Source organism: Leuresthes tenuis, unplaced genomic scaffold (genome assembly GCF_036924035.1).
Source record: "Leuresthes tenuis unplaced genomic scaffold, fLeuTen1.0.hap1 SCAF_24, whole genome shotgun sequence".
NCBI classification, from domain to species: domain Eukaryota; kingdom Metazoa; phylum Chordata; class Actinopteri; order Atheriniformes; family Atherinopsidae; genus Leuresthes; species Leuresthes tenuis.
In genome coordinates this window covers 12,986,700-13,010,240 of record NW_027325378.1, presented here as the reverse complement: position 1 = coordinate 13,010,240, position 23,541 = coordinate 12,986,700, and the positions used below count along the sequence as shown (strand labels likewise).

At 44.1% G+C, this 23,541-nt stretch overlaps 1 protein-coding gene across 12 annotated transcripts in view; it reads left to right on the top strand.

Moving 5' to 3' along the window:
* The window catches only part of eya1 (EYA transcriptional coactivator and phosphatase 1), a 59,509-nt gene extending 36,171 nt beyond the window's left edge, over window positions 1-23,338 (top strand). For 4 of the 12 annotated variants that reach the window (XM_072378461.1, XM_072378463.1, XM_072378460.1 and 1 more), the window contains 13 exons: window positions 132-254; window positions 4,152-4,234; window positions 4,726-4,912; window positions 5,564-5,706; window positions 6,414-6,497; window positions 9,994-10,083; window positions 19,126-19,184; window positions 19,267-19,427; window positions 19,635-19,749; window positions 20,076-20,197; window positions 20,956-21,056; window positions 22,863-22,895; window positions 23,157-23,338. In XM_072378461.1, coding sequence (XP_072234562.1) covers window positions 132-254; window positions 4,152-4,234; window positions 4,726-4,912; window positions 5,564-5,706; window positions 6,414-6,497; window positions 9,994-10,083; window positions 19,126-19,184; window positions 19,267-19,427; window positions 19,635-19,749; window positions 20,076-20,197; window positions 20,956-21,056; window positions 22,863-22,895; window positions 23,157-23,237 — 1,382 coding nt within the window. In that variant the 3' untranslated portion in view covers window positions 23,238-23,338. The remainder of the gene's footprint in view (window positions 1-131; window positions 255-4,151; window positions 4,235-4,725; window positions 4,913-5,563; window positions 5,707-6,413; window positions 6,498-9,993; window positions 10,084-19,125; window positions 19,185-19,266; window positions 19,428-19,634; window positions 19,750-20,075; window positions 20,198-20,955; window positions 21,057-22,862; window positions 22,896-23,156) is intronic. The other 8 variants (XM_072378468.1, XM_072378462.1, XM_072378467.1 and 5 more) reach the window with 3 other exon arrangements.
* Window positions 23,339-23,541: the final 203 nt, after the last annotated feature.

Here is a 23,541-nt window from a genome sequence, read left to right as displayed (position 1 = left end):
TAATGTGTTATTCTAACAGACAGAGGCGGTGTCCCTTTGCTGTGTCCAGTGTAACATAAAACTGTGTTGACTGTTGTCTGTGCATCAAACCGATCTGGTGTCACTAACTGATTTAGGTCCATTGTGGGCAGGAATAAAGACGGAGGGGGGTCTGAGCCAGTCCCAGTCCCCGGGACAGACGGGCTTCCTGAGCTACAGCTCTGGCTTCACCACACCACAAACAGGACAGGCCCCCTATAGTTACCAGATGCAGGGTGAGGACATCTTTGTTACATTTTTTTATTTTTTCCTCTGTTTGTTCAGACGAGGTCTGAGGTCTGCACGGTGTAAAAATGGAGCAAACAAAATGGTTAACATTATGGCAGGTTTACATAACTACAAAGCAGGTTTTGTTTCACCAGCAATCATAAAATATGGTAAAATATGCTGTTTTTTCCAGCTCAATATATGTTTTCGCTGTTTGATACATGCCTCTGTGTCTCTATTTCAGTCCTTTGTCAAAATATTCATCTTCTGGGTAGCCAACCAAATAAGGTTTATTGTATTGTTTTTAAACAGATTAAAGAAATGGCCCTCTGTTCCTGATTTAATAGCATACAGAGCCAGACTTATTCAAGATGCAGCCCTCATCCTCACCCCAGACAATGGTTGCATCCCAGTCCTGTTATGTGCAGCCGCAACTGCCTCCCTGTCCTCCCCTCTTAAAAGAATCAACACAGATGGAAAAATGGCAGGCACTTAGGAGGCACCAGCCATGTCGCTCCCCAGCCCTTGTTTTTTTTCTCCCTGTGATCATATTTGTATTTGTTTAAGCACTGAGACCAGAGATTTATGGCCTTGAAACCGATAAAGATGAGTTGTTGCGCCCTGCTCTCCCCCTTTTTTTTTTTGTGTTCAGTTTAAATGTAGATCAACCAAATGCGGAAATGTTTTGTTTCTGTTACTCATTCCCTCTACTCACTGTGTCGGTTTAGAAAAGCCCTGTCTTCACGTGCACTATATAGGAACAGTGAACTAGCAGCTAGCTCCGTCTTTGTGTTCTCTCCGATACCTAAAGTGTGACAGTTGGAATATCTCCACATGTTGCTGAAAAGCCTCCTGAGTATTTCACAATAAATAACGCCAGCTCAGCAGCAGATGTTGCTCGGGGAAGCCTCTTTTCCACGCCTCTTAACCAAATACAGTTGGCCGCAGTCAGAGTTTTGCTGCACGCATCAGAGCACCTGAAAATGGACAGGCAGATAGAGGAAGAAGGGGAAAAGGCGCCTGGGCATGTGTAGCAGAATGCACTATCCTGCCTTTAGTGGTTTAATTTGTGATGACAGTATTATGTGTCCATTCATCTTCAAGTATTATGCTCTTACTTTGTCTTTTTCTTTCCTTCTGTCTATCTCTGTCTGTCCATCACTCTCTCCTGCTATCTCTGGCTATCGCATGCCCCACGTTAGCGTTAAGTGCGTTAGTAATTGACAGCCATGTTAGATGACAGATTGACCACTTTTCTGGCACTGGGTTCTCTAACTGTGGCTCTGGCCTTCCGCCACACCATCATCATTATTCTTTCTGGCCTATTGATCTGCCTGGGCGATGTGCCTCAGGCCTGGGTGTCCCAACCAAAGACGCTTTTTCCACAACTGATACTCCCCGTTCTGTCAGTGTCCCTGCAACCAGCCAGCCTGTGGCCAGCTGTCAAGACTGAGGACGATTAAATTAATGTTTTTGCTCGTTGCTTTCATGTTTGATCCAGTGGAGCTTTTAATGGGTACTGAAGTAGTGGCGCTGAACTCTAATGGGGACAATGGCGTTTTTGGCGATCTTTTCTGATATTTTTTATGCAACACGTTTCACTGATTGTCTGAAAAAAAGTTCAAACATATTATGCGTATGAGGAGACTAAAGACTTTACACTGATGGTGGGACTGAGCAGATGCTAATTAGGTGAATAATTGGATTCCAGCATTCTGTCCCAATGGCGTTACGATCTGAAGAAGCTAAAGCCTCTGTTGGCCTTTTTTTTCCTTTTTTTTTTTTTAAGTAGAGCCCCATCTGGACTTGATAGCCTATTCCCAAGTGGGGCATACAAACTTCTGCTACAAATATTGTGCACTGATGATAGACATAGCCCATGGCAAAGGGACTGATCAAGCAAAGCAAATGGACTTCCAATTGTGGAGCCAGAAGGCAGAAGGGAAGGAGAGGAGGGAGGGATGATGTCTGGTCTTGAGTGAGTGAACTAACTGGAGCAGGACAGGGGGAGGGAGAGAAAACATGCCCCCTGGGGAACCACAAGACCCCCTCTTTCTCCCCCTACTATAACCAGCACCACCTCTCCCAACAGCATGGGCTCATTCTCACTGGGCTAGCAGGGGTCCCCTCAGCTTTTATGTGGCTCCTTGTTCTCCACAGAGCAACCTCAAACGCTGCCAGTGAGAGCTTTTATGACTGTTTGAACTGTGCATTAGGCTAATTTGTTGTCCTTCTTGTCTTAGTCCTTCTTGTCTTGTCTTATTGTTCCAGAGCACTTTCACTTGATGTTGAACTTTCTTGTATAAATCCCTCTGGTAACCTTGAAACATTAAACAAAACAACAAAGGGAGAGAACAGTGCTGACAAAAAAAATTACTGGTAGAGACTAGACGAAGTGCACGAAAACTGCTTTTTGGATCTTTTTTAGAGCTGCTTCTGTGTTGTAACCAACATGCAGGGTAGATGGCCAACTGACAAACCAAACACTACACTGCGTCCTCTCTTTTCCATTTCATAACTTTAATGCCTCTGCCACACTGGCCCTCCATCCACACACACAAACTTCCCCAATCATTCCCCCCTTTCTGAAAGCTGCTTCATGTTTGTCACGGTGTGGGAGGGCCCTGCTGATGGGGCCAGTGACCAGAGGATGAAAGGAACTCTCTGTGTTTGTCTCTGACAACAAAAGTGTAATTACGCCCTCATTTAAAAACAGTAAATTTATCTCCCACCTTATTCTCACTGTAGCTGTGGGGAGACCCTTTTGGCCGTGGGAGGATCAGGATGACGATAATGCAAGATGTTTATAGAGTGCCCGTTAATAAACAAGTCTTGTTGCTGTATGCCTATATGCGTCAGTGTTTGTGTGGACAGAAAACAGTAATAAAGTCCAGGGGCTATATTTGTAAAGAGACTTTATAAGACACATACATCATTTGCAATTGAATCATTCAAATTTGAGCTTCTGTCTCTCAGTGGAAAATGTGTCCAAAACTGACTGATTATACATTACGTTATTGATTTTATCATTGGCATGCAGAATAAAGTTCACATGCTAGACCTGATAAATAAATATCCACACATTGCAGTCATTATTTGCTTTTGCCTTGAATTCAGCTTGTGCGGATGCTTGGCTGATGTCAAGCTGCACTTCCTGCTGCTCTCTGGTTTGACATGACAGTACAGGTGGATGGCCGCTGAACAGAGAGGTTGTGCCCCAGAGGGCTGATGCAGCTCTTTTCCCCCTGTAACTCATGCCTTGTATATTATTAAGCCATTAGATGCTATCAATCCTTTTGAATGATTTAATTACCCAGGAGGACCATCCTTTGAGCAAGTGAAAAGAGGAGCATACATATTCATTAAGCCTGGATTTCAGGAGCGAACCCTCCCAGCACTACGCACTCCGACCTCAACCTTCCTTTATATACATCTCAGTGTCACTTAAATGCCCCCCCCCACACACACACACACTCTCTCTCCCTCCCCCCAGCACCCTCATGCTCGGACTCAGTGCATCCACCGTTTCCACCCCCTTCATCCCACGCCACCCTTCAGTAGCTCACACACAACAGTCTCCTGTGTTCCTCACATTGTGCGGGCTTGGAAGCAGGTCCCCCCCCCACCTCTAGCCCGTCATTCATCAGGTCTGATCCAATCACTGATAAGGAAGGAAGAGGAGAAAAGATAAGGCCGCTGTTAGGAGCTCTCCCTGAGGCCTGGCTCTGCCGCCGCCTCCCCCCCATAGTTTTTTTTTTTTAAAGACTAATCTTTTCTTTTTTCCTAACAATGTACCGTTTCATTTTTGTCACTGCTTTGCTTTCAACTGCTGGAGTTTTAATCTTTCCTTTTCATATGACATTGTGTGCACGTATATCAAAGTACTGTTACTTTTCTCCTTAAAGGTGGTACTTTCACAACAACGTCAGGACTGTATGCAGGAAACAACTCCCTGACAAACTCAACTGGCTTTAACAGCACTCAACAGGTAGCTGTGCACTTCTTCCTTATCTGTTCATGTCTGATCTGGTATCCGTATACAGCGATCACTTCGTAGTTGTTTGGCAAGCTCTGAATCTGAAAATCCTCATGAAACGTGCAAACTTAGAATGTTACATTTGATCTGTGACTCATTCAACATAAATCAATCTCAATATCAAAAGTTTGTACACAGGATTATCTATTGTACCTACACAAACACATCTGTATTATGCCACTTAGGAAAGGGAGAAAGAGAAAAGCCAGATCATTGTCCAGATGTCGGACAGAACAGACATGTGTTTGCGTTTATTTTTTGGAATCTGCACTGTAAAGTAGCAATGCTGATGCAGGGCATATCTCAGATTACTCTGCCAAAGTACCTACTTGTCTCATTTTGCCTCTGCCTTTTGATCAAAATCTCTCCTCTCACATTTGCCTTATCTTAATCCAGATGTAACGTACCTTATTCCAATTACCATACTTTGTCTTTCTCCACAGGAGTACCCCAGTTATCCAGGCTTTGGCCAGAGCCAGTATGCTCAGTATTACAACAGCTCGCCCTACACCTCACCCTACATGACAAGTAACAACACCAGCCCCAGCACACCCTCCACCACCACCACCTACACCCTCCAAGAGCCACCCGCTGGCGTCACCAGCCAAGCCCTCACAGACAACCCTGCAGGTAAAAATCACACCACAGGTAGCGTCATGTAACCTGAATATCACCAGTTTGATCATCGTTCGAGCTCTTAGTTAAACTCTCGCCCTTTATTCATAAATATTTTTACTTGCACGGTTTAAGTAGAAGACAGTTTCAGCCGATATATATCTGGTGAACTTCAGTGTGGAGAGAAAGAAAAACATCCTAAACTGAAATCAGATGTAGAATTTTCCATAATTTCATGTGGCATTAACGCATGATCTGGCAATTGAGATTGTATCTTTACAAGTCACTCAAAATTTTTTGACTGCATTTGAAAATGTCATCAAACAACACCAAAGACAGCCAGCTTTAATTTGATATAATTTCATACAGTCATCCAGTATACATAAATGACATCTCTGTAATGCCTTGTTGGCCTGCCCTCAGTTACCTCTTGGTTTATTAAATCAGAGCAGAGCACAAAAGCTTTGCTGTTCTGCAGCTGATTTATGATACGTTTGTTATCTGCAGTCCTAAATAATCTGCCTCTGAATAATGTCTCATGCAGGATGCTGCCTGTCCTGCATCAAGACAAATGGTCAATCAGACATCTTTTCTAAAAGCAAATAACAGCTCATCTTCGATACACTCTTTTTATACTCCTCTTCCTCCCTCTTTCCTTCCTTTCAGGAGAGTACAGTACCATCCACAGTCCATCAACCCCCATTAAAGATTCAGAATCGGATCGATTGCGCCGGGCCTCGGATGGAAAGTCACGTGGCCGTGGAAGAAGGAACAACAACCCATCACCGCCGCCCGACTCTGACCTTGAGGTAGGGTGAGCCCGCTACCTTGGCGACAGACAGCCTCGCCCTGTCTGAGTCCCATGGACACTAATCCACTTACTATATGGCTGCCACACAAACTTGAACACTTGGCATTAATTCTTTAAAGCTTGATTCCTTAACTATTTATGCATTATTGATGCATTGTGGAATATATGACTCATCACTAACACATATATATATATATATATATAGCATTCTCTAAAGAAACCATAAGTTATATGTAAATAAATGGCTCCCCAATGAAGTGAATTGAATATATTTAAGTGCTTAAGTAATAACGATACTTTCACTCACACTGATAGCGACCATATGTCAAAATAAACTCCTCATAATTTCAAGGGCTCTTCATTAATATAGTATTAATCTGAATGAAGATAATAGCAGCTATTATCGCGCTGACATCATGGCATGTTAACATATCTAGTTAATTAGTTTGTCACTATTGATTACTCTAATGTAAAGGGCATGGGGTGGAATGTGTGTAGTGGGGTGATGAGAGAAGTGTTGCGGTGACCAACCCAAGCAAATGGATCCTGGTCCCAGTGGCACGCAAATACACGCTCCTGGCCTATTGACCAGAAGGATCGCTTTCAGCCCTACAGAGTGCACCATTGATTTTGCTTCTTTTCTCTCTGTTTTTCTTTGTTTCTACCCCCCACCCCGCCCGGCCTATTCTGCCCCCATCTCTCCAGCGAGTTTTCATCTGGGACCTGGATGAAACAATCATCGTTTTCCATTCCTTGCTTACGGGTTCATATGCCAACAGATATGGACGGGTGAGTGACATCAGACTGTGGCAGTAGCAGTGCACTTTATCAGCAAAATGCATAAATATTAAAAGGAGAGAATAGGGATCAGCGTGGGGTAATGGTCATTGAGCGGAGGATAGATTTCACTTTGCTCTAAGTCCATAGTGAGAGGACAGAGCAGAACTCGATGTACAGATAATTGTTTCTTTTTTTTAATAGGTCCAATGAGGCCTCGCAAGTATTTGACTGCTCTTTGCAGCTGTTGGAGCTATGCATGGCTGCTCGGGGCTTGGCTGCAGGGGCTCACAACAGTTGCACTCTGGCTGTCTATTGACACATCTTGAGTGTTCCTTTCTCCTTCAGAAATGCCACATTGTTAGTTTAATTAAGTGCTTCTCAATCCATCCTTTTCAGGCAGGGATCTCCCTGGAGACCCCGACAAGAGGCTGAGTCCACCAAATGTGATTCAGTCAAACTAAAACACAGAGATTCTCCTGAACCGTGCTTGGTTAGGATTTGAATTAAGATATATATACATATATATATATAAAAATCTCAATAAACCTATTTGTTGTTATAGTAGGGGGTCATTTTCTATCCCATGTCCTGACCTGAAAATGGTCAAAAGATGAAAAGTTTACTTTTCCAGGCTTTGCTATTTGTTTTTTCATGTAAATTGCTTCTCTAAATTTAAACTTTCTAAACAAACAATTTGGGAAATAAGACAGAATCTTATTCTCATGGTTTCTTTGAGGCCATACCCTCTATATACCCTTCAAAATGCAATCCTCTTCTTTTTACATGTAGTTAGAGAACATGTGTGAAAAATCGTGTATTAATCCACTTTTTATTTTATTTTGTCTATGAGCCTCTTTAATGACTACTTGTTTTGGCTATGAATTTATTAAGTTTTTTTGAAGTCAAAAAATGACATATTAGTCCTCATATGTCAGAGAGCTTAGCGTCTGCGGCCCATGCTCTTTGCCTTTGTTCTGGCATGAGGGGGTGTTTGATGGGGGCAGTGTTTTGTTTCTGGGGTGAAGGAGGGCTGCCCCGCGACCCTCAACTGTTTATTTACTTTATTCTCAGCCCTGCATGCTGGGTAAAGAGAGAGCTAAGGCTTAGAGAGCTGTGACTGTGTGATGAGGGGCTCTCATACCAAGCACACACACACACACACACACACACACACACAGTCACCCATAGGGTTCTCCAATGCGCTCCTCTTAAACAGGAAACACTCCTGACTCCATAAAGGCCCATTCCATCAGAGCTCATATAGGTTGTGACAGCCACTAGAGTCCTTCTCACTCTCTGTTTTCTTTTTTGTTTCCCGCTTTTCTGTTTCTCGGCACGATTTAGTCAACTTTTCAGGGATGTTTCTTCCTCTGTCGTGCTCCAACCTGCTGACACGTTCACATTAAAGCATTATGATAAAAAGGAGGAATGATTCCTCACAGCAGCCACAGAGCACACGACATCAAAGCCTATCATAGATGCTGATCTGTAAACTACCTCAGGAAAGAAAGTGAAGCGGACCGACATCAACCCACCCCCGCCACCATCCATCCACTGCAACAACCACCCTTTCTCTCCTTCTCCTCCCTCTTGTCTGTCATTCATTCAGCCAACTTTATCTTTGTAGCATGTACAAAAAATGTTACAAAGCAGTTTTCCCTTCTCGCTGCTCTTAGTTTACTATAAATAGATGTGTATCTGAGTGAGTGCACATCCACACTTTCTCTCGCTCACTGTGACCTCCTACCCACTCTGACTTTTTTTTCTCCCTCATACACACATAAACACACTGCTGTTCTTATCAGCCCTTTTTAATTGGCATCAAGGCAGCTCACCCCCATAAAGCTGATGGCTGAGGCCAGCTGTGCTGCTATTGGGCTGGCGAGAGCTTGAGCTTAAAGTGGGTGGGGATGTGTGTGTGTGTGTGTGTGTTGGTAGGGGTGTTATTGCAAAGGGGCTCAGAAGAAGGGGGAGCGGACTTGGTGCCCCCCCCCCCCCCCCCCCCCCCCCCCCCGGAGGCACTGACATCTCAGGACAGGTGGTGCTGGAGCAATGACAGCAGCAGCACTTTGGCCTTCTGGCCTGCTTGTACTCTTAACTCCCTCACTGACTGATTGTTTAGATTTAATTGGAAAGGATTCACTCGCACCAGAAAGAACTGCCTTTTCCCACCAAACCAGTCCGTAACGCTAATTCAGCCAACAGCAGCAGTGTTTGGAAAGAAGGAGATGGTAGCCCAGTGATGTAGGCAGCTAATTGTTTTTGATGAATTCTTACTGAAAGATTGATTCAGACTGGGAGGTTACGAAGAAGGAGAAAACCTTGAGAAGTGGGACACTGAGTTCTACTTGTGTGGTTTGCACTCTGTCATTTTAGTGAAAACATAAGCATTGTCGGGTGTACAGCTAATCAGCGGAAAGCTCAGGTGTGTCTTTAGGTGGTTTAACTCTGTAATCCCTGCTTCTGGTCCTGCGTGGCCTGACTTAAATGCAGATCTCACCCAGCTGCAGGGAAACCTCCTGCACAGACAGCCATTGTCTTTCTTCATCCTTTACTTGCTGAGGACAATTTGCTAATTAGAGATTTAGGATATAAGAGAAACACGGTTTAGTGATCACAAAAATAAAGAAATGACTTCTTCATTTAGACAGCAAATTACAGTCAGATTTTTTGGGAGTTTTATATCAAAACACGATCTTAATACTGTGTTAATACTGAAGTCCATTTTGTTCGAGGTAGTTGATTCTTATTTTCTTAAGACTTATTTTACATCTTGAGACTTTTTGCCTGTTCATTATCTTTTTAAAGGGAAAATGGCACACATTGTCACAGTCTCATTAACTATTTACAGTGTAGATGACTCCTTTCGGGGTATTATCTTGCAGACGGTGCAACCATATCACCATTACAGCACGTATCACATTACTGACAGAGATCGTGATTTAAGGGAAAACTTGCCGTTGTCCATGACGCAGGGCTCTATAAGTGTACATTTAGCGTTTTTGATTATTTTCCAGTTCTATTAATGAGCACGCAGAGTGGCTCTCAATTATCTAAAGAAACTTTGGGAGGAATGGCGTTTTATCACCATGAGCAATCAAATGATGCATCAGCACGAGTATGTGGAGAATTGGCTATTTACGATGAGGCTGTGACCCCAGCTCCTCTAAATCGACCACCCCTTCTGAGAAGAGACATGCTTTTACTGCATTCATTCAAGTCTGTGGCATTTCTGGGGACTATTCTGGTCCCTTTCAGAGGGTCGTAAACAGAGGCCAAAACTTTCAAGTCTGCCCAGAGTCTTCTTTTTATGGGAAGAGCCTGCTGTGGAATTTTTAAAGGGATTCTGTGTTAATTAAGTGACTCACAGTGAATATCATTTCTTACTGTGTTGTATTAGCTGCTTTGTGCACTTCTGTGAACAAACACTGTAACCCTTTAAATTGGGAAGAAGAAGAGTTTTTCTTTTTTTTATTTGATTTCTTTTTTTTTGTCTGTTTTTCAGGACCCGCCAACATCTGTATCATTAGGCCTAAGGATGGAGGAAATGATCTTCAACTTGGCCGACACACACTTATTCTTTAACGACTTAGAGGTGAGTGTATTTATGTGCTGTTTTTCCGACTCTGCATAAAAGCCTTCTGTTCACATTGTGATGATTTTAGAGGCAACCGAAACGTATTCAAACAGGAGCTGAAGGTTTTGGTCAAAGCAGCAACAACTGCAGAATAGCATGGGGCCTGTCTCTCAGTTAGCCGTCCCACTAGAGTGAAGAATTACCTCAGAGCCCAAGGGATGCCATGAATTTTACATGTGCTGTCAGTCTCCTGGGTCACCAGCCCTGCCCCCACCTCCACCTCCTTCCCACTTCCATGGCAGCTAGTGCAATTTGTCAGGCTCTAGTGTTTCTATGGCTGCTCTGTCTGACTGTGTGTCATGCTGTGTGCTTGGTGTCGCTGTCCACCTACACCACCGACCCCTCCGTCATAGCGTGAAATCCCCCGCCAACTCCCCTCTCGTGCTTCTGCCCCCGCCTTGTCATGTACGGATAGTGTAAAATCTTCCCTTGGGGCAGAGGAATAGACGGATCAGTACAGGGAGGTTTGTGCGTGTCGGGTTATCAGTATCTGCTCCACCCGAGGTAAAGATGAAGCAAAGACCAGAGCGTGAGGATGCATTTTGCCTCACAATATTTGAACAGAATAATATGTGCCACATTTGCTCATACATATACACACGTGCTCAGGAATGATGAGTCGCTTCAGTTCAAATTAAAATGTCAAACCTAAGTATCACAGGACGTTATTTAATAATACAGAAAAGTGTTCTCACTTACTCTATCTAGTTCTTTGGCTTTGATTTTGTTGAGTTTTTATTTCTTGAGTTATTGTCCGCACCTCCTCCTCTCTGCCCCTTTTTCATGTTGAATCTGATCCCACTGACTGTCCGCTTTTCCTTAGTGTCCTGCTTTGTGCTGACCTCACAGGAGAGGAAATGTTTTGTTTGATACTTAAGTGTGAAGAGATCTGTGGCCAGTCTGCCAAGTCTCATTACTCACCACCGTGTTTGGCCGTGTTACATGAAGCAAGCCCAAGAAGGAGGAAAAAAGCACACGGCAGAGAGCTGGTGAGGCTGAGAAAGAAAAGGTTCATACTACCCCAGACAGTCGAGTGACTGAGATTCCAAACGCAGTAATCGTGATCAAAGTTAATTGGCTGCAATTGGATGGTTAAATATTTCCTTATGCCGTGGCCGTGTAGAATCTATTCTAGCTGCGCTTTATTTAATAAATGTGCTCCAATCATTTGAAAAAATGGCAGCTTGTGACAACTCTTAAATGTGGTTTTGCTCAACATCTGCCCTGTGTTTTGATTTCTTTTCATGTGTGATGAAACTGTTCACAGATGAATTGGCAGCTCAGACTACTTATAAAGTTATTTGAAAACCCAGCACGTATGTTTCTGCTGCTCTATCTCAGCAACAAAATTATTAGATTTTGTTTTGACATTAAAAATACTTCGATTTTTCTTTTTTTTTTTTTTTTCCCCAGCTTAAACTATTAGGACTGAGGGAGCTAACTGCGGTCTGCTCGAGGAATGCTTTATAGAATGTCCAATGTAAAAATCCATCTGCTGACGTTGCGATGGTTGTCATTAATAATCATACCTAGGAAGAAGTGACATTCTCTCGAAGGCATAGTGATCTCCCCTCTTAAACTAAGCCTAGCCAGTCTGAGTGTTAAGTGCCAGTTCTCAGCAATGCCTAACCAGTTGTGTTTCCTCTCTGCTGATTTACAGTCCTCCATCTCAGATAGAGCTAAATAGAGTCCCACTATAAATACCGCAGCCAGCAGCAGTTATGTATTTAAGCATGTGCAGAAATGCATATGGTCCATCTAATTTAGTCTAAGCCATAAAGGGAGACCCCAGAGGCTGTGCAGAAACACAGGTGCAGAGTTAGTGGCCTAACGGTGTGTGAGCGCTCCATCCGTGCCTTAAAACTCCACGAAGCCAGCCTCTGCACAAGGGCATCAAATGGGAGCTCTCGAAATGTTCCCACAACTTTTGATGATTTCAGTTTAATCAAAATGTTTATATATTATTTTCCAAGTTAAACCAAGTGCACCCATTTTTTTTTAAAGCATTAGGGGATTTTCATAAGGACCCTAAACATCACGTTTAAGCATGACGTTGCGCTCACTCTGCGGCGGCCACAACTGAGGTCTTAGCTTGTGTGTGTGTGCGTACGTGTGTGAGTGGAGGCCGGACCGTGTTGATAGAGCTGGTGAGTGATGATTCGGGGGAAAGTCATAAAAAGAAAGAGGGCATGCCGAAGGGGTCAACAGGGATCAGTTTCACCCTTATGTCTTTCTCTCTCTCTCTCTCTCTCCCTCTTTTCCCTCCAACCTTTTTCTGGATCAGCGCTCTCTTTTTTCATTCACTTTTTTTTTTCCAAGGTGGGTCACTGAAATACTGCAGCTTCACCAAAAGACTCCCCCACCTTCCCAGCACACACGCGCAAATCTCTATCGATCGTCTCGCACGAACCCTTTGCAGCTCGGCCCTTTAAAGGATTGATGTAGTATTGTATGAACAGCACAATCTGTTTTTATCATCAAAAAATGCTCTCAGCCAAAGAAGTATTAGCAAAGTAATTCAAGGCAATATGATCCTTATTGATGTCATCTCCACTGTATTCATTTTTCCGTATCGAAGAAGTCGTATTTCAGTAGCTCTGGAGATGAACACCGTCAGTTTTATATCTTAGATTAATCAAATTCTTAACCTGGAACATAAACAGTGGGGGGGGGGTTCTAGTTTTTGTAATTAATTGCATCTCCATAATGTTAAGTTTGTATATATAAGGTAATCGATTGTTGGTGTTTGTTAGGGAAACAAAATTATATACTTTCACGAGTTGATTATTAAAGAGGAGTCCTTGTCCACATTTTGAAATGTAGTAAATTAAACTAACTGGATGCCATTTTCATGAGGGAACTGTGGCACGGGGTTGCATGTGAAGGTAACTGATGGCAGAAAGTGATGTGTGTAATGAAGCCCACGGAGGTTGAGTTCAATGGGAAGACTGACAGCTCTGCTGTGACTCAGGGTGTGAGTTTACTATAGGTGTGTTGCTGTAGCCCAAACTCTAATGCCGAGCTGTATGTGGGAACCGGGGGCCTCTCTCTAGCTGCCCGAGCCCCCTGTGATCCCTTCTCAGTGGGGTACGGGGGCTGCCGTCTCCCACCTTCTTGGATGAGAAAACAACCCTCCCTGTCTGGAGGATAAAGGGCACGGGGGCAAACCACTCGCAGGGAGCGAGAGGGTGAGAGGTCTCTAAAAGTGGGAGCGTTTTAAATGAGTCCTCTGATGCGTCATGTTGTGTGCAACGCGTGTACGCATGCTCTCAAAACATGTGGAGCTACAAAGGCTCACATACAAACACATACAGAACTTACAAATACTCGTGAAAGTATCCCAAAACTCTCGCACACACACATCCTTGTGTAGCGGCCCTGCAACACTGTATGCTTACTACCTTTTATTGCTCCCAGCCTGCAGTCTTGGGGTTGAAACCTCCTCTGTCACTCTCACCCAGGGGCTGCCTGTTAATGAGAGATGCTGTGAAACGCACGGTTACCTTTGCCTAGTGGCTGAAATGGTTCTCCAGAGTCTCTTAGTTTGCAGCCACTCTGTTAGTTTTATGTCCCACAGCTAAGAGGCAGATCCTGTACTTGCCATTCCATAGCCCTAGTAGCTTTTTTTATGTTTTCCTTGATAGTTTATTTTTCCCTGATTTTCTTCCTGATAAGGTGGAACATGATGCCAACTCTGATTTTCATTGGAAGCAAGTCATTCAGTTGATTGGTTACCAGTTAACCGAAGCTGAGCAGCGGTCTTTTTTTTCTTCTATGTCAACTTAAAGACCGACATATTCACACATAAAAGTAGCAGTATCTGCACCAGTAAGAAGCTTTTAAACCATAGATTGAAAGTTCAAATTTCACTTGAAAGATTTTGACGAAGAGCATTCAACCCCATTATGGTGTGTTTTGTCAGATGGGGCTTCTTCGGGTCTGGTGTGGGTATTTCATCATTTGCTTGGCCACTGATGCAGCAGCTCTGTCATGTTCCTCAACACGAGTCCGTCAAGTCTCAAGGCGGGGCCACTGATGTGTTCTGGAAAGACTACAGACGGAGAGTGGAGGTTTCAAAGCCAACTTGTCAGTCTTTGCACTGCAGAGCTCCACAGCACCCCCACCCTCTAACCACTATCCCAACACAGCCGCTTCATGCACCAATAAGGGCTGAGGGTGCATGGAAAATATAGCATTACTGTCTGGTGACAAATGATGATATTTAAGAATAGATTTTTTTGTCCTGCATAAAATCTAAATAAGACGCAGCACCTGTCCAACATGGTTTGTGAAGGATGAGAGCAGAAACTCGCAGAAATTTGTCCAAACAACAGTCCTCTTGGTGGGAACAAAGTGCCTCACTGTGGATATGTTCATTGCTTTGGGAAAATGCTGAAGTGACTGAGATTTGATATAGCACTTAATGTTGCTCGCCTTGAGGTGCGGTTTGGACGTGAAATGCCAAAAATAGGAAATAATGAGCAGCAGCTCATCTATCACACGTAACTCATTTCTGCTTTCCTACCTGTGAACCTATGAAGTGTTCCCCTTTTTCCCCCCAACTTTTCAGACGCAGAGCTTTAAAGACCCACTTTGTTAAGATACAGCGATACAATTTGTGTCTGAGCAAAGCTCTCTATGTCTCCCTTCCCCTGAATCTGGTCTTTTTTTCTTTTTCTTTCCTTTTTTTGTGAAACCAGCATAGACTTCTCTGTACCTGCGCTTTGTTTGGCACTGCTGTTTGAATTCCATGACTGTTCAAGCACAGATTGTGGATTAGAATGAAGTGGGTTTGAAGAACTCTCCCTTTGTTACCCACATCCTGTGTTTGACCCCCAGATAATCACAGCCCCCTCCTCCCTTCTGCATCCCTCTGCCCCCCCCCCCCCCCCCCCCCCCCCCCTTAGACAGGGGTGCCTGTGGTGGGAACAGAGAAGGAAGTTGCTGGGGGTCACAGACCGGGGGGTGGGGATGACAGCCTCTGCCGGTAGAGTGGCAGCATTGAGAACCTGCGAACCATGGATGAGCCTTTTTCACATGGCATTAGCCTGTAGGGTCATGAGGAATTTTGTGATGACGGCTGTTGTCACCCCTACTGAGGCTACGACCACCCACCCCCACCCCAACAGGGCACACAGCTCACCTGAGAGAGATGAGAGAATGGGGAGGAGGTTGGGTGGGGAGTGGGGGCACAGGTTGTATCCAAAAAGTGGATACCATTGTACGGCAGTGACCTAGACCTTCATGGGGGAAAAACAGGTCTTAGAGAGTGTGAACACGGTCCTCTCTGTGTTTTGGCAACATACATGCATTACAGAGTTGCCCCCTCTTTTCTCTCTCTGCCTCTGACTGCTGCAGTCACCACTCTGAGCTCTTTCCAGGGCTACAGGAAGACTCGGGCCGTCATCACTGATTGCTTAATGACAGATGCCGAGGGAACAAAGAGGGCTCTGATAACTTCCTCCCCAGAGAAAGGTTTTCAGCACATCACGGGATAGACAAAGACAGAAAAGGGAAGAGAGAGTGAATGATGCTGAGATAGAAGAATCCTGAGGCAGAAGCATCCTGTCCTGAACTCTTGTGCGTTTTTGGGTGTTTCCTTCTTTTCCATACAAATAAAGACTGCTTGGAAGCCAAGTGAGGTCAGATAAAACAAGAACGTCGCTGATGAATTTAACAGAAATACACAGTGTTTGCACGGGGAGTAATTGCGACGGCTTCTGGTGGAGGGTCTTCACTCCTTAGTACAGTAGGAACATCTGGTGTGAGTTAGCGGTGATTGTAGGTTTTAGAGAGACCACTGTTTGCTTGGTGAGGGGAGACTTTGGGGGGATTCTGTGGAAAAGAGATGTTCAAAAGGTTCTAAGAAATTCTCAGACTGCCCCTCAATGTGTCACAATCACGAAGGCCTATCAGTCCATTGTCAGAGATATACAAACAAATTATTTTTTGTTTTCCTTTTTAAGCGTTACATTAACCTCAGATGCATAACATTATAAGGTGGCTCTGAACATGCTCTCATGTCACTATGTTTTAAAATATCGTTTTTACCCGCAATTCATCTCGCAGGTGTTTATTTGTCAAATTCCAAATGATAGAACAGTAAAATTCACCACCTAATAGTGTTTCTTTCCATTCTATCCGCTATGACCCGCACCGTTCATGGCTCTGTGGTGTTTACGAGGCCCTCAGAAGTGGCTCCTAATGAGTATGTGTAAGGGTTACTGTACGACATTACCCGCAGCCACCTCCTCTATTAGCTTTCCCAGTCCTCCCAGGGAGCCGGTGCAGAGGTTTATACCAGCCCCAGCTGGGAACAGTAATTGTTGTAGTCTGCTCATTCCTCCAACAACCCTCTCCCTTTCTATTCCCAGTGCACACACACACACACACACACACACACACACACACACAAACTTCTATCTGGAGGTCCCAGGACTCTGTTCATCTGTTAATTAAGCATCGCCACATAATTGAAAAACCACATAAACATGAGAAAACAATGAAGTGGAAGAGAGCAGACATTCAGACTGTAAGCCCAAAGCCCTATATTTTTCTTGGCCTTTTGAATCTTTAGTGCTTTACATTTGTTGAGGTTTGATGTGTTTATTAGCTTTTAGTCCATGAAAAATCATTCATAATCAGGCTGAAGTTATAACGGCTGCAGTTAGGCCTAATTGCTGAGACATTTGTATGAGTTTTGGTCAGTTTGGCTGCGAGACCTTAAGTAGGTCCGTAATTAATGTGTTGAACTACATTGTTCTCAAATATCTGTTTTGATCCATGCTGGCTGTCACACTGTGAAAGAAACAAATTACATGGGCAGAACAAACATGGTGAGTCATTGTCAACAAGTTACAGGGAGACAGCATTCTATTTAGGATGTTATACCAAATGAGTGGAACTGAATGGTCGTGGACTAATGCAGTGAAAGAGGTGGCGGGAGCTGGTTGTTGGCAGATTGTGTCTGATTCATCAGTGTGTAATTACTGAATAATAGAAGCATTCCAGTCACTTGCACCACAATAGGGGGTCATTGAAAGGAGGCCTTATGAGGTGCTTAACCCAATGTGCTGCTTTTGTTTTCCTAAACAAACAGACATGCCTCCACTTCTTACGGAATTAATCACACCTTTAGGTATATTTCTGTTCTGAGAGCATAGGTGGACCCTTATTTTAGCCACAAGTTTGTTTGCATCAGATCCTCAAGCTGCAGCTGACAAATTGCAGCTTTCTTCAACTATTAAAGATCTGTGAGGGATCAATGAGCACCCGTCTGCACCCCATGTCAGTTGGCAGTCCATCTTCTGGAACGCTGTGTTCAGAGCTCGCTCCATGTGAGGTCACTTTGGACTCCCAGCCTTTTACCCATTTCTCTCTCTACATCTCCACGTCTCTACCCTTCCACCCCCTTATCGGGGTGCCAGAGCCCCGGAGAGGAGGGGAGAGGGGTCACAGGGTCAAAGTCTTTTCCTCTTTGGATCTCGGGGCTTGCTGGGAGAGGCTCGGCGAGAGAATGGCTGCATTAGAGCTGGGGTTGGGGGTCAAGATTTTAATTCTGTTAAAGAACAGCTGGTTTGAGTTTCTCCTCACGTCGCTCTTCCCTCCCTCTCTCCACAAATCCAGGGAGATGAAAAATTTGTTCAGAGGGGAACCAGTAAAATAAAAAAGGTTTACGGTCCAAAGCCCTTACCCTTACCCTGCTCCAGCATTAGAGAGGAATGCAATAACGTCAGCATTTGGCCTCAGTTAGATTGACTTAAAACAAGGAAGTCCTTTCTGTGTTTGGGTGTCTTAACAACCGGATGAAACTTAATTAAAAAAGCTAAAAAAATTGGAAGGGATTTTTCATACTTGAAACCAGAGGAATTCTCTTCCTCGAGTTTCAATTTCCATGAGAAATGATTATTTCTCACATAACGTTAAACAGGTGAAACTGACGTTGTTGGCAGTTACCGTTACTCATTTAAAACCTGCAGCTTTCCAGAGAAATTACAAGAGAAACTACATCATAGTAATATCAAATACTCTTTCTGCTATTCGCACCAGATTACAGTTGACTGAATGGTAACGTCACAGCAGAATCTTACAGCTTTTTGCTCTCAACAGCACTATTGCTCAACCCCTCTGTTGTCTGAGTCGCAAAGTTACCACAAGGTGTAGCCTAAAGAAAAAATAAAACAGCTCAGCTACTCTGCATCGTCTCTGCTCCTCATGAAATGTGTTGATCTGAATGCCAAGGCAGGGCTCCCTCACATCTCGAGCTGGCTGATGAGGCGGAGAGAAGGGAGGAAGAAGGGAGGCACTAGAGTACTCCTATAAATGGAAAACTAATAACAGATTTTTTTTTTCTTTGCCCACTTTCTCCTCGCCGACCGGCCGGCTGGCTGACTGGCCCCGGGGCTGTGTTGGTGTGTGGCGCAGCAGCAATCAGAGGTCATAATTTCATTGGCGGTTAGCATCAGGTTCAATTTTTCTAGTAGGTTACATTTACCAGAAAGTCTGGATTGTGTTACCGTGTAACGGTGGAATCAGTGCAGAGCTGGAGAATTCCTCCACCCTTCCAAGAGGAATGCTCACATATGATCAGAGATGCACAAACAGACGCATACTCGTGCTTAAATTATTAGCCAAAGCTCATTATACAAGTTTGTTTTATACTACGAGGTCTTATTGGAGCTCTACTACATCCAAATATTTATCTGCCGTCTCAGACATGGCTGTTCAAATGATTTTCGGGTTGTTTTTTTCAGACCTCTTGAAGTAGTCGACTGATAACGAGCTCAATTTAGAAGAGCTGGTGAAAGGTTTATTGTGAAGAAATGTAAGCAGAGCTGATCTGAAAGGAAATACAGACGAAGCTGAAGCACGCATTCCTGAAAAAAATGTGTTTCTGGTGAAAAGTTTTCCTTGAACCCGTGAAAAGTATCCTTTCCCAAGAATGCTAAACTTCTTTACGAGTGTTCTTAACGGTGGTGTTTTTTTGTGTGTGTGTTTCAGGAATGTGACCAGGTACACATCGACGATGTGTCCTCTGATGACAACGGCCAGGATCTAAGGTGCAGCATAAGTGTACAAACAAATATTTCTCAGCGGCGTAGCGGCTTGTGCTAACAGATCCTATCTCTGTCGTTATTTTAGTACGTACAACTTCAGCGCTGATGGTTTCCATGCAGCAGCTACCAGTGCCAACCTGTGCCTGGCCACAGGTGTGCGGGGAGGTGTGGACTGGATGAGAAAACTGGCCTTCCGCTACAGACGAGTAAAAGAAATCTACACCACCTACAAAAATAACGTTGGAGGTAATCCCTGACAAGCAGCGCCGCTCTGCACAGATCTGTTGAGTGGAAATGAGTTTGCACATGTGTGTGCCCTCATTGTGTGGGCGTTTGTGGGAGTGCCTGTACGCGTCTGAATGCGTGTGTGTCTAAAAGCAGGGGTAAATTTTGAAAATTTCAGTGGTATTCGGATGGCTGGTCCAACCCAAACAATGTTACCCTGCGTTTCAGGTCTGCTGGGCCCAGCCAAAAGGGAAGCCTGGTTGCAATTGCGAGCAGAAATTGAAGCCTTGACGGACTCCTGGTTAACACTGGCACTGAAAGCACTAACATTAATCCACTCAAGGTAGGACTACAGTGAGGAAAATTGTACCCATTGCCACACCGCACATATATAATCTTATATGTGGTGTAAATAAGTCAACTCCATTCCAAGCTATAAAAAGAGAAACAATGCTGTGGATTTGTCTTTCACACAGCTTGTCTCTTCTAATTTTGACAAATAAGTCTGCTAAAAGATCGGACTTGGAAAAAAAGAGCCAATCCTTCTCTGTTGGACATGTTTAAGGGAATTGATACATTGCTGTGTCTTTATATTCTGCACATTGTGTTTTCTTTTGTCCTCCCGCAGAGTGATTTAGAATGATGTCACCTCTTTGCTCTCCTCCTCAGGTCAAACTGTGTGAATATCCTGGTGACCACCACGCAGCTCATCCCTGCCCTGGCTAAGGTCCTGCTCTACGGCTTAGGAATCGTCTTTCCCATCGAGAATATTTATAGCGCAACCAAAATAGGTATACACTGCTTATTATGTGCCGTATCTGAAATGTGTGACTTGTTCCTCCTTCCTTTGGCCCACCATGCTTTGGCTAGCACTGTGGGACATGCTTGCTTATTATTGTAGTTTGATGAGTGTAAACAGTTAGGACACACATGCTACCTAAGTGACAGGACGAAGGCGTGGACAGGGTGGGAGATTTGGTCACCGGAGATGGTTGATGTTCCTCTTTGAGGGAATAGTCCTAATCAGCCTGGGATTATTTTCTTGGAGCAGGGTCTGTGCTGGGCCTCTCCCGGCCTCTGCTCCTCGATCTCTGCATATGAAACCACTTCTGCACATTTATGTCATTCCAGAGCAACAGGACCACCCCCCCCTCCTCCTCCTTCTCCTCACATATCCCCACTTTTCCTCCCACCTACCCCCTTTCCACTGTTTCAAATGCAAAATAAACATCAAGCTTCACAGTTGCAACATTTTTAGGCCCGAGCATAGCTCAGGGTTTCTCAGGAGCAAAGCAGACCCAGTGATTTGTCCATTAGTCCCAGGTTTTAGGTGGAGAGGGGCAAAGTTGATGCTTTTAAGACGGTGTTTATCTGACGGCTGATCTTATCGCATCTTCTTCCTGAAGTCAAAGTGTTTACACTCTGCACTGTTATGTAAGAAATGGTGTTTTAACGGAGTTCTGTCACCCGGTGGCTCTGAATCCTTTTTGTATTTAGTGTTTTGCAACTCTGTGTGTGCACTAACATCCTGCCCCCGACTCCTCCACAGGGAAGGAGAGCTGCTTTGAGAGAGTAATTCAAAGGTTCGGGAGGAAAGTTGTTTACATTGTTGTTGGAGATGGGGTGGAAGAGGAGCAAGGCTCAAAAAAGGTAAGAGGTGCCACATACTTCATTCAAACTCCTGCTCTTTCTGTAAGGTCAGGACTTTGTTGTGAATGCTTACAGAGCACAAAACATACCTGCCATACCTTTCTAAAGAAAGAAATCAGCGCTCCAGCCTTGCCCAACAATCATGCTTTGCTTTCATTCGTTTATCCTCTTACAGGGCATCCAAGTACAAGAGAGAAAGTCTGTAGTGTGTAATCAGCGCTCTTCCTCCGCCATCTCAGGTTTACAGAGCAGGGGCGGGGGGGAGATGGCATAATTATATATTCCTGCCTGGTGCTTTGAGCAGTGTGAATGCTGTATGTGTAATGCAAGACAAGCCCTTTCAGGCATGTTAAAGGCTTGTCGTAAATAGAGCGCACATAAAGGAGACTTAAATCATTGTTGATGAAATTAGAATATTTACTGCAGTGACAAGCCCGTTAGCACGAGATGGATCAAGAAGTCGAGCCCCCCCACCCCCACCCCCCGGGTCTCAGGAAACGCGACGGTATCACCTCACATGAATCTGACATCTGACTTGCCCTTTCAATGTTACCTGTTGGCTCTTGCTCCACATCTTGTATATTCAGCCTTTCTGTCAAGTTTGGGTGTAAACCAAACACGGCGCACAGCAAATATTTTCATTAGCAAATTAATCAGCAGCTCTGGAGCATATTTCCCTGACAGTTACGGTTAGCCGCATTGTCAGGCAGACGTAGCTTCCCTTTGAAACGCCTTCAGATTCTTTTTCACCTGTTTGTCAGTAAACTGAGTAGAAGCATGAGGCTACATGAAGAGTGATTAGCGAGAAGTAACAAGCTTTACCCTGGGTTAAAGTGTAAAACAATAGCTCTGTCTTATGAAAAGCGAACACGCCCTGGGAATGTGGTCTTGAGGGATGATTGTTGAAATAGATGCAAATATTTTTACTCAGTCTTGAGTTGTTGGAGTGTGACATTGATGGAAGGATAAGGTGTTTTCTTCCCCCTCTGAGAGGTGCGAGTCCCACGACATGAAACGGAGTAAAAGGTTTCTGTGTCAACATCAGAGAGGACGTGAAATAACACAACAATTTCACCCGTCAGGAGGCGCATATCAGACGTGACACTGTGTGGAACTACAAAAGCAAATGTCTGAAAGTTCTCTCAGTCCTCATTCCTTCGGCTAAAAAAAAATCCACAAACCCTGAAACAATTCTGTCTTCGGTTATTACCATCGCCCGGGAGAGAAAGCAGAGATAACATCTCCAGCTTTTAAACTTAAAAGCAAAGACAATTTACAAAACAAAAAGCAAAGAGCTTTTTAAGGGTCAGTGCAGGCTCTCCTAAGCGGAACATATGCCTGGGAGAGGCCATACCTTTGATAAGGGGAGGGTAATGGGCTCCACACACTGAGGAGCTGAGGACTCTACCTGACAAGCTCCTTTCATTCTCTGCGACTCGGGTTTCTCCCCCCATCCTTTGCTTGGGAACAACAGCTCATTTGCACTGTCCTAAAAACACACTGGCAGGCAGGAGGCTCGCTCAAAAGACACCACAGGGAGTTCATTTCTGTCCGGGCTGAAGGCAGCTACTGAATTAGTTTGGTGGTATAGATATGGCCACACAGACATGTGCACAAGAGATCGTGGTGTGTTTTTGATATGATTGCTTTTCCTAGTGGGTGGATCCTGTGTAAAGAATCAAATCTTTTTTATGTTTAAATGTTGAGAATGTTGACAGTAAATTTCATTGCTTCTTTTAAATTGATCATTTACAAGATTGACACAAATCTGAAGATTTCAATAATTTTTGTCATTTAATTCTTCAGTTTTCAATCAAGAAACATGGCTTAACTGTTCAGGTGAATATAACATTAAATTTGCCCTTTTTTAAGAATTATTGATTGACTTTTCTTTTTTTTTTTTTTCCATATCCACCAAATTTGGATGGAAACCAAATGCATTATTAAGCGGAGCATATTCCTTGTCTGTTTCAGCTCCAGAACCTGTCAAATTTATGGTTTCTTCTTCAAATAAATGACCAAAAGAATGACATTTCTGTAATATTTTCTGTCATTTGACTAATCAGTTATAATGAACTCTTTCTCTTATTCCTTCCTCAGCACAACATGCCCTTCTGGAGGATCTCCAGCCACTCAGACCTCATGGCTCTCCACCATGCTCTAGACCTGGAGTACTTGTAGCACTGCAGCACCATCGTACACCCCTCTGCGCCTCAGCACATCGAGCAACCTTTCACCTTCGCCCTCCAGCCCCGTCCCACGCTTGCCGCAGCCTCCAGAGCGCAGAAAAAAAAAGAAAAGCCCCCCACCACCACCACCCTCGTGCTGGCTGGCGTCTGTCTTTCACTACAAAGGAGAAAAATGAGGAGTGTGGAAAAAAGAAGCTTGCGGTTAACGTGCTGACATACAGTCACACATCGTCTTAACCCTAAACTTTTCCCTTTTTTTTTTTTTTTTTGTTCCTGCAAAGCAGAGGAGAGTGAGG